Source organism: Phyllostomus hastatus, unplaced genomic scaffold (genome assembly GCF_019186645.2).
Source record: "Phyllostomus hastatus isolate PE091 unplaced genomic scaffold, TTU_PhHast_1.1 phas_scaffold_93, whole genome shotgun sequence".
In the NCBI taxonomy this organism is placed as follows: domain Eukaryota; kingdom Metazoa; phylum Chordata; class Mammalia; order Chiroptera; family Phyllostomidae; genus Phyllostomus; species Phyllostomus hastatus.
The window spans coordinates 16,399,735-16,409,945 of NW_025334042.1; the positions used below are offsets into that span (position 1 = coordinate 16,399,735).

General features: G+C 45.1%; 1 protein-coding gene across 3 annotated transcripts; it reads left to right on the forward strand.

Annotated features, from left to right (window-relative positions):
- Window positions 1-401: 401 nt before the first annotated feature.
- On the forward strand, window positions 402-4,359 carry CNPY2 (canopy FGF signaling regulator 2). Of its 3 annotated transcripts, XM_045829164.1 has the most exons (8): window positions 402-782; window positions 1,063-1,196; window positions 1,358-1,470; window positions 1,619-1,734; window positions 2,595-2,798; window positions 2,957-3,053; window positions 3,414-3,505; window positions 3,969-4,359. In XM_045829164.1, the coding sequence occupies exons 2-7, from the start codon at window positions 1,078-1,080 to the stop codon at window positions 3,455-3,457; spliced, it is 693 nt and encodes a 230-aa protein (XP_045685120.1). In that variant the 5' UTR covers window positions 402-782; window positions 1,063-1,077; the 3' UTR covers window positions 3,458-3,505; window positions 3,969-4,359. The 3 variants fall into 3 exon arrangements, with proteins under 3 accessions (XP_045685120.1, XP_045685119.1, XP_045685121.1); XM_045829163.1 differs by lacking the exon at window positions 3,969-4,359 and having other exon boundaries at window positions 404-782; window positions 3,414-3,569; XM_045829165.1 differs by lacking the exons at window positions 1,063-1,196; window positions 3,969-4,359 and having other exon boundaries at window positions 407-782; window positions 3,414-3,569.
- The last annotated feature ends 5,852 nt before the right edge of the window (window positions 4,360-10,211 follow it).

Here is a 10,211-nt window from a genome sequence, read left to right on the forward strand (position 1 = left end):
CCTAGAAATGAAGGTAAAGCTCCGTGAATTCCAAAGGTAAGGATATTGGAGGAGTATAATGTCTGTATGGACAATGTTAGGTCTTTGGTGTGGCTGCCTAGTACCATCAGGTGGGATTATTTTAAGACATACAGTAGGGTTTACCCGTTAACTGTAGAAGGGGAATGGGGAAGCTTACAAACTACAGGTCCCAGAATACCTTTTAACCTGTACCTACTAACGAGGGCTCTGCTGGTGCTGCGGGGCTTCCCGGGAGAGGTAGTTTCCTGCCTGTTGAAACCAGGGCTGCTTCTGGGCTACTAGCGCACCTTAGTTTTTGAAGATCCTAGCCCACGTGGAGTGACACACGCATGCGCCTGACCGCCTCCACGCACCAGTCCGGAATCTGCCCTTCAGGCCACTCCTACTCTTCGGCTGACCCCTAGTGGTTACGTGGAGCTGCTAGCCACGCAAGTCTGGGTCCTGCGATCCACCGGGGTCCTTGTTGTCTGGTGTCATTCCTAAGCGGCCTGTTCGCGCGAGAGTAGATGGGCGGGTTTGGAGTCAGTCTCTGGTGAGGGGCTTGCACGGCAGTGAATCGGAGCCCTGCTTAGGTACCCACCTAGGGTGCGTGGAGCCGCTCAGGCGATCACCCGGACACCCGGTGACTGAAAAGCGCCGGAGCGCCTTGGAGAAGCCCGGACAGCCCCTTTCGCCCGCAGCCAGGCGCTAGGGTCTGGAGCTAAGGGAGAGACAGATCGACTTCCAGTGCCTGGGCCACAGCGGCGGCCCTGGGAGCAGAGGTGGGACTGGGAGCAGAGGTGGGACGGCTGCGAGTGGCTGCGAGTGGCGCTGAGGGTTGGGGACAGACTAGAACGAAGGCAATGGCGGGGTCCTCAAAAGGGGGCTGGTCCGCAGGGGAAATAGTTTATAGGCTGAAGGTGGGGGTTCAGTAATCTTTGGTGTTGGGTCCGAATAGGCCCTAGTTGCTGAGTGCGCTCCGGCCAGCCACCTCACGGCCTCCTGGCCGACAGCTCCTCTGTGCCTCTCGTCAGCGCTTAATCGCCGACTTCCGTTCCGTAGCTGCCACATAGCCCCATGAGCCCTTCGCCGGACGCTGAAGTACCAGCATCTAGGGCCTCACCAGTCGACGTATTGTCTGGGGCTGAACCCCAAGTCCTGACCTCGGCTCTAACCCACTGCCTGGGGGAATCCAGGTACTCGAGCGCTGAAACAGAGGAGCCCCTTTGTATCCTAGCCATTTCCTGGAAAGTAGAACCAGAATCACACTGAGGCCTTTGTAGGCCTTGGGATGAGGGACGGGTGGGGGAATGGAGCCGGCTCCTCATCCTTATGCTTTATTCCAATCCAAACCCAGGTGGAGCAACCCCATTCCGTTAAAGATGAAAGGCTGGGGTTGGCTGGCCCTGCTTCTGGGGGCCCTGCTGGGAACTGCCTGGGCTCGGAGGAGCCAGGATCTACATTGTGGAGGTAAAGACACAAAGAAAAGTGGGAGGAAGGAGGGTGGGGAACGCAGAGTCTTGGGAGGACATGAGATCCAAAACCTAGGTAAGAACAAATGGAAATCCCTGGGATGATTCTCCCCCCCACCCCACCCCCTTCTCTCCCCCTGCACCAGCTTGCAGGGCTCTGGTGGATGAACTGGAGTGGGAAATTGCCCAGGTGGATCCCAAGAAGACCATTCAGATGGGCTCTTTCCGAATCAATCCAGATGGCAGCCAGTCAGTGGTGGAGGTAACTGCTACTTTTTCATCAAATAAAGTAGTTCACTCTGACTTTGAATAAGGACTCAGCTAATTAAGAAGGAGCTGGTTTAATAGAAATGAAGAAAACATTGACCCAGGGAAGTATCTAAAAGGGCTGTCTCATTTGGGAGAGGCTGGAACACTCAAACCCTATGCACTTGCTTCCTGGCTCCAAGCCTTGATACTTTTTTCTGCTGTAGAAGTTGTTAACAGATGGGGAACCCTGATGGCCTTTTTCTCCACATTCTTAATCCATGTGACTCATGTTTTCAATATGGCAATATGGTATTCACACAAACTCATTCAAAAGACAAATAGAAGTTCTCATCCTTGTATTTAGGAAATTTCTTTTAGTTGAAAACAACACATATAACAAAGCTGTACCTAGTTATCAATAAAGAAAGAAATATAAATGTTCTAATGCTAGTGAAATGATGTAAGAGTTGTTATCCTCAAAGCCTACACTCCCTTTCCAGTGCCCTCCTCTTGAAGGAAGGTTTTAGTCTCATTTTAATAAAAAAATCATTATCTTACATCCATAAAAATTAAGGGAGCTCAAGAAAAAGAACACATAGTTCACTAGGGTTAATCAAAGAAGTCTCTTGTTTATAATTTGGACCTAATGACACCTGTTTTGTTTCTTAGGGATGTATAATGAAGTTTAAAAAAAGGTCATATACAGTATTTGAAAGCACTTCGGAAGGAATTACACAAATAAACCATACTGTTTTTAAATAGGACAGGCTTTTTAGAATAGGTTGACTGAGCTAGATTTGGAAGGAAAAGTAAGAATGTAAATTAACTGTACAGAGGTAGAAGAGTGTGACCCAAGGCTGAGGACATTTCTAGGTGCCTTACGCCCGCTCAGAGGCCCACCTCACAGAGCTGCTAGAGGAAGTATGTGACCGGATGAAGGAGTATGGGGAACAGATTGACCCTTCCACCCACCGCAAGAATTATGTACGTGTAGTGAGCCGAAATGGAGAATCCAGTAAACTGGATCTACAGGGCATCCGAATTGATTCAGACATCAGTGGCACCCTCAAATTTGTGGTGAGCTATGGGAATGGGTAGCTGGGTCTTAGAAATTAGGGGGGGTTATTGGAGAACCAAGTGGAAAGTTGGGTTAATATCCTTGTTCTCTCTGGAGTCAGAAGCAAGAAGCCTCTTCTTGCTGCTTTCTCTCACTCGTTTCTCCCTTGGGTTGGCAGTGTGAGAGCATTGTGGAGGAATATGAGGATGAACTCATAGAATTCTTTTCCCGAGAGGCTGACAATGTTAAAGACAAACTTTGTAGTAAGAGGACAGGTAAGCTGCTCCCACTTTACCTTCTGCCCACATAGCTCTGTGGAATCTGGCACATTCTTTAGCATGCCCCGCCTCCCTTGAATCCCCTGATGTTGGCTCGAGTTGGCCTTCTGTTACCTGTGGCTTACGGACTAGGGTTGTTCCTATCTATTTTCTTCCGGTCAGCTTTCAGAATGTGTGGCTCTTTCATCTGAGGCACAGGTGAGAGGATAATGGGAATGTTTTGTCATTTAAAAGCATATGCTCTGAAAAATAGTGGTTGTTATGTACATCAGTTTGCCTTTCAGGTGTTTTCTTGGTAGTGGCATATATCAATATAAGAATGGCAGTTTCCTTCCAACTGTTACGTGCTGTTTGCAGATCTCTGTGACCATGCCCTGCACATATCGCACGACGAGCTGTGAACCACTGGAGCGGCCTGAACTGATGGATCACCCCCAGGAGGGGAAAAGGTGGCAATGCCTTTTATATTATGTTTTTACTGAAATGAATTGAAAAAATATGAAATCAAAAGTACGAACTGTGTTGTCTTTTCATGCTCAGAATTGGCCCTTAGATTAGGTTCGAAGATAGGGGGTTCCAGACGGGAAAGGAAAAGGAATGGGAGGAAGAACTTTGGGAATGGTAGAGCATAGAGGGAGGAGGAGGCTGAAGCTTTCATTTTTTTGCCATCTGAGTTTCCCACTGCACTGACAAACTAGATACACATTTATTCAGTGCCTACTCAATACAGTGTGTTTAAAAGCGTAATGGTGGAGAGAAGATGACCCTCTATGAGTAAGTAAGAGAACAGAAGTATGGTAGTATAGGAGTCTAAAAACTGCATGTATTCATACTGATGAAACAAAGTAAGACGGAGCTTGGTCTTAAAGGAAATAACGGACATGCATTATTCTTCCCTCCCTGCCCTTCCAGATGGAGGGATCAGCAAGATCATACAGGAAGGGGGAGATGGATGTGATCAACTCAGCTGAGAAGTAAGGGCTTTTTCAGATAGGGGGAAATTAGGTAAGGAATGTTATTTAATGAAAGGCCTTATTTGATGGCCTAAATTTTTAAGATTTGATGCCAACAGCAGTACTAAAGTATACCCTTTTCATCTTCATCACTGGCTATTGTCAATCTAGTCTGTAAGTCTGGCCTCACTTTCTGTATGTAGAGATTCTGTACTGTGGCATAAGGATGAAAACAAAGGATAACTTCTTTGAGGAGTTTTTTAAATACCCTTACTCTGGAGTTTGGCTGTCTTAGGGTTTGGAATGGAACATTTCTGTCCCAGGAATGCCTCAGGGAGAGAACAACTGAATAAACATTTTAAAGACTTTTAAAATTCCGTGTTTGAGAATCTAAAGGGAACTTGGAGGTCATCTAGTTTACCTCTGTCCATTTTACATATGAAGAAACTAAGGCCCAGAGAAACCACAGGTCCTTAAGTTATGTATTTAGTGGCAAAACTGCATCTATAAACTAACTTTTCCAAGAGTTTATCTGATCTGACAGAGCTATGAACTAGCTTCTATTTGAAGTCCTTTTTCCTCTTATTATCTTGCACACAGAATGAATGTGTTCAGCAAAGCTTCCTTATACCACAAATCCCTGTGAAATCTAACACAAGACAGAGCTCAGTGCAAGTACCCTGATAATAGCTGACAACTAAACTCAAGGTCTAATGTTAATTTCCTCTTCTCTCATCATTCATACGAAACACTATATCCTATCAAGTCAGTTTTCCAGAGCAGCTGGAAAAAACTAAACTGTTTGCCCTCTGTGGTGCCCATGAATAATGTTCACATGCTTCATACCCCTGAGAGTATACCCAGGATTCTGTCCATTGCCTCCTGGTGTCTTACTCTTCTATCAGAAAGCTGATCAGAAGTATAAGTGAGAGTACTCATATATAGGGAACTTGAAACTTTCAACTTACCAAGTAAGTTATTCACAAGTTTTAATAAATAAAATGAATTTAATGTTAACTAGTAACAAATTACTTGTGATGCCCCTCACTAGTTTGTCAAGGTACAATTGTTCAGAACTCTCCAGCCCAACTCTTTGACCTTGGTACATAGAAATGCACTCTGCATAGAGAAGAGCAGATGTTACTGTCTTTGACTTGGTCCTCAGCAGGTTAAAAAGGTATACTTTGCATATCTTTGATTCATATCACAGGTTACCACAAGGAATCCATGGATTTATCTGAACCCTTCTGGCTCTGACTAGTGTGGCTCAGTGGATTGAGTACTGGCCTGCAAACCAAAGGGTCGCCAGGTTCAATTCCCAGTCAGGGCACATGCATGTGAGAGGAAACCACACATTGATTTTCCTCTCTCTCTCTCTTCCTCCTTTCCCTCTTTCTGAAAATAAATAAATAAAATCTTCTAAAAATTAAAAAAAAAAACAAAGAAACCTTCTGGAGGTTCACCATAACAGATTATTCTAGCCCAGTATTTGATAGAGCAGTGGTCCCTGACCTTTTTGGCACCAGGGACTGATCTCCTGGAAGACAATTTTTCTGCAGGGGGTCAGGGGACCTTTATAGTCTGCAACTAGATGCAGTTTAATTGTCACTTGCCACTCACTGATAGAGTCCCTTTAAAAAAATTAATTTACTTATTTTTAGAGAGGGGAAGGGAAGGAGAAAGAGAAGCATCAATGTGTGATTGCCTCTCATGCGGCCCCTACTGGGGACTTGGCCTGCAACCCAGGCATGTGCCCTGACTGGGAATCGAACCAGTGACCCTTTGTTTTGCAGGCCAGCACTCAATCGGCTGAGCCATACTAGCCAGGACCTGATAAGAGTTTTGATATGAGTCTGCAAGCAACTGATTTATTACAGCCTCTGTGCAGCCAAACCTTTCTGCTAATGATAATCTGTACTTGCAGCTGCTCCCCAGCACTAGCATCACCACCTCAGCTCCACCTCAGATCATCAGGCATTAGATTCTCTTCTCATAAGGAGTGTGCAACCTAGATTCCTCGCATGCGCAGTTCACAGTAGGGCTCTAGCTCCTATGAGAATCTAATGTTGCAGCAGATCTGACAGGAGGCATAACTCAAGCCATAATGAGAGCAATGGGGAGCTATGGAGAGCAGCTGTGGAGATGAAGCTTCCCTTGTTCTCCTGCCTGCCGCTCACCTCCTCTTGTGCCATCCAGGGTTCCTAACAGGCAACTGATACTGGTCAGTGGCACGGGGTTGGGAACCCCTGTAATAGGACATATACTCAACCTTACATATCTGGTTACACTTGAAGCTTTAGATACCTTCTAAATGAATCTATCACTAAAATGATGAAACTTAAACATTCCCAAAACCTGTGTTAAGTGAGATCCAGGAGTGACCAGGAAACTTTATGATGTGAAAATGTAGTCCTTTAAAAATAAGTATCAGCAGGGACAAGTTTCCTTTAAATAGAGAACTGGGCCCTGGCTGGTGTGGCTCAGTGGACTGAATGCCGGCCTGTGGATGGAAAGGTTGCCAGTTGAATTCCTGGTCAGGGCTCATGCTGGGGTTGCGGGCCAAGTCCCCAATTGGGGTGTGTGAGAGGCAACCAATCAATGTATCACCTGCTGATGTTTCTCTCCCTCTCTCCCTTACCCCCTCTAAAACATTAAATGGAGAACTGGGATAAATAGCAAGGAAAAACCAACTATTACAATTGACCCTTGAACAATGTGGGGGGTCAAGGGCACTAATCCCTGCATGGTTAAAAATCCACGTACAACTTTAGACTCCCTAAAAACTTAACTACAGTTGTCCCTTGGTGTCCTTGGGGGACTGGTTGCAGGACCCCCTCGGACAAGAAAATATGCAGATGTTCAAGTGTCATAAAATGGCATCAAGCAATGCGTACACTTGATCCTCTGTGTCCACAGTTCCCAAATGCAGATCAAAACTACTGTGTTTGATCTGTGGTTGGTTGACACTGTGGATATGAAGCCTGGGGAATACAAAGAGCCGACTGTTTTATTTTAAAAAAATCCACACATAAGTGGATTCATGCAGTTCAAACTTGTGTTCTGAATTAACTTTACAACTCTTAAGAAATGGATGTTACTCCCATTTTACAGATGAAGAAACAAGCTTAGTGAGGTTGTGCCTTGCTAGTCAGCAGGAGCCAACTTCAACCCTAGTGGTCATCTTATCCCTAGACCAGTGGTCTTTCTGCTAAACCTCACTTGGCAGTGGTAGTGGAGTCTCCACATAGTCCCCCTTGGCTGTGAAGTAGTACAACTTCTTTTCTTTGAAGAGTACATCCAGGTCCTGCCTGGTGTGGCTCAGTGGATTGATCACTGGCGTGCACATAAAAGGGTCTCCAGTTTGATTCCCAGTCAGGGCACATGGCTGGGTTACAGGCCAGGTCCCTAGTAGGGGGTGCACAAGACACAACCACACATTGATGTTCCTCTCCCTCTTTTTCTCCCTCCCCCTGTCTCTAAAAATAAATAGTCTTTCAAATTAAACAAAAACAACTACATCCAGGTTTGAATGCATGCCCTCTGATTCTAATACTCTGTAGTGAAAAAACACTATATTCTCTTCAGTTATTTTTCCAAACTGATTATTCCATGTGAGAAGCCCCTTTTACCCCTTTGGTCATTTTAGGTGCTAAATGTTTGTCTCCCCTTTATGTATTCTGAGAGGGTCACCATTTATGTATTTCAAGTATGGGTATAAAAAAGTTTTTACAGATAAGTTAGACTACAGGTCCTTTTAAAATATTTTTAAATATAGCAAAACATACTGATATAACCAGGAGACAGTTAACTATGACTCAAAAGTCCTTTCTGAGCTGCAGCTGATAATTCACAATCATCATCATACAAACAGTAGAGCTTAATAGTTAAAATGCAGCTTCTGGAGTGACACTATCTTAAGTCTGAATTTGAGCAATGCCAGTTACATGCTATGGCCCTAAACAAGATACTTGGTATACATGGGTATAGGTACATTCCTATCTAAACTTTGGTTTCCTCTCCTGTAGAGATATTAATATTTACATCTCTTAGAGTTGTGAGGATTAATCAAGGTATAAGGTAATGTATGTACCACACTTAGATAGTATCTGGAAATAATATTCAATAAATTTTAGCTTTTACCCCTTAAATACAGGAGTTTGGTCTACTGATGTAGATTGTTAAATAAGTTTAGGTTTAGGCTGCACTTATCCTTGGCCACCAGAGGGCACCATTGCCTTTGTCTATTTTAAAGAGGTCCTCCCAAGGTCAAGATGACCTCAGTGCTCAGCCTTCTCCCCCTTCCTCCAGTTCTCAGGCACTTAGTTGTATTTGGGCCTAGAACTCAGTTGGCTGTTTTATCCATACCACTCATTTTCCCTTAACTTTCTTCCCCGTGTCCTATCCATTTTCAGAAAAAGACTCTAAGCCAGCTCCGGAGAGGCACCATTTAGTCCACTTGCTTCCTGGGCTTTCCCATTGACTTTATAGCAGTGAATGTTAGGGCTAAACAACTTCAAAATAAGTCTGTATAGTGCTCATGACAGTAGGCTCCAGGACACTGTGTCAAAGGGCTTAGAGCATTACTGTTACCTACGCTCCCACCAATCACTAGATTATCAGTAGTTTATCCTTATGTTCACTTCTAATTATTCCTTAGGTTGCCTCACACTGAAAATGCCTATCTCTTGAGGCACCAGAGTTCAGTCTTCTGGTCAGCTGGCTAGTCTCTGTGGATAATTAACCACAGAGAGAAGAAACCAGGTCAGACTATTCTAGGGTTAAGAGGAAATCCTCTGTGAGATGCTAAATTGGGATCAAATATTGATCAGTGGAGCTTTGAGGTTACCGACGAGGTAACAGAGGTCACTGCTCCTCTGGGGCACTGCTTGGCTTCTCTTTATGAAGTTCTTTCCTAAGACCTTTGTGATCCCCAGCCCAGAGGAGCATTTGTTGGTAGGTGTGAAGCTGGGTATGAGGAAACTTGGCAAGAGAAAATGATGGTTTTCTTTTTCTTTTTCCAAGTCCAAGCTATAAACTAGGTCTATCTAAGCCTGGCTTAGATGGTACTTGGACCTCTGAAACTTGTTACTGCCATGTGAGGAGATAAGAGGACTGTTCACTTGGGGCTTGGGTTTGTAGATAAGGCACCCTGGTCCTTGAGTCAGTTCCCCTCTGTCCTTGAATCAATGACAATGATAAGTTTGGGGAAGTAGAAAGGTCCTGAGGTTTTGTCTGCTCAGAGGAGTTGGTAAAGAATGATGTGAAATGGAGACCACTTTAGTGCCATGGTTCATTTAGTGGTTTCTGGGGCATGCGGAATAAGAATGTATGAAAGGTAGCCAAGTAGAGGAGATCCAGAGGCCCTAGGGCAGTGGTGTGACAAAAAGGGAGAGTGCCTAATGCCTGATTTTGGAGGGGTTTGGTCCGCAGCTCCTGATCTTACAGCTAGAAGTGGAGTAAGTGGGCTGGCTCTAGGGGGTTATGTGACTGGAGGAGCAATGAGACTAATGCCAGGACCCAGAGGCTCTCGCCTGTCCTGAAAGCCTCCACATTAAGGAGGCATTTGTAAGACTTGAATTTCCTGGCACTAAGCGCAAAACTGACAGCCCACAAAGAGCACTGGATATTCAGGCTCTTGCCTTTGCTTTCCTTCTCCACCTATGGTCTGTCAGTTATGGTCTGTTAGAATCTATAAAATAGCATGGCCTCTGCTTACCTCAAAAGATCTCCACCAAGCAGCAAGCTCCGGCATCATACCCTGTATCCACATTATGTCACCTCTGGCCATTAAGACATTGACCAAAGACATTGAAGAAAGCACGCCAAAGGGGTAGGAAGAGCGGATACTGATGAATTGCCGTGATAATATATTAAGGGACTGGCTTCCGAGTGCCTTCAAGGGTCTAATATTTTGTAATACTCACTTAACAACTAACCCCTAATGTGTTCTGGGCAAGAAAAAAGCTGAAGAAGAAAGTTAGCTGAGTTCTCAGGCACATACTTAGCCACCTACAAGCTCCCGTCACTCCCGCCCGATCCTGAATTAACCTAAACCGACAGTCCAATCCTTCTCGCCACAACTGCAGTCAACGACTCAGGTCCCACCTCCCCTCCACACAGGACCAATGGCGAAGCCCGGGCCGAGTTCCCTGAGAGGGGTAAACGTGGGTTCCGGGCTGTAGGCGGGGCTTTGCTGAGGACC

Excerpts from the sequence above, each read along its gene's own strand:
- CNPY2 (XM_045829164.1), top strand. The coding sequence starts at position 1,078 with ATGAGCCCTTCGCCGGACGCTGAAGTACCAGCATCTAGGGCCTCACCA. Across the intron at positions 1,197-1,357 it reads CACTGCCTGGGGGAATCCAG|GTGGAGCAACCCCATTCCGT; the intron begins GTACTCGAGCGC and ends ATCCAAACCCAG. Across the intron at positions 1,735-2,594 it reads GCAGCCAGTCAGTGGTGGAG|GTGCCTTACGCCCGCTCAGA; the intron begins GTAACTGCTACT and ends GGACATTTCTAG.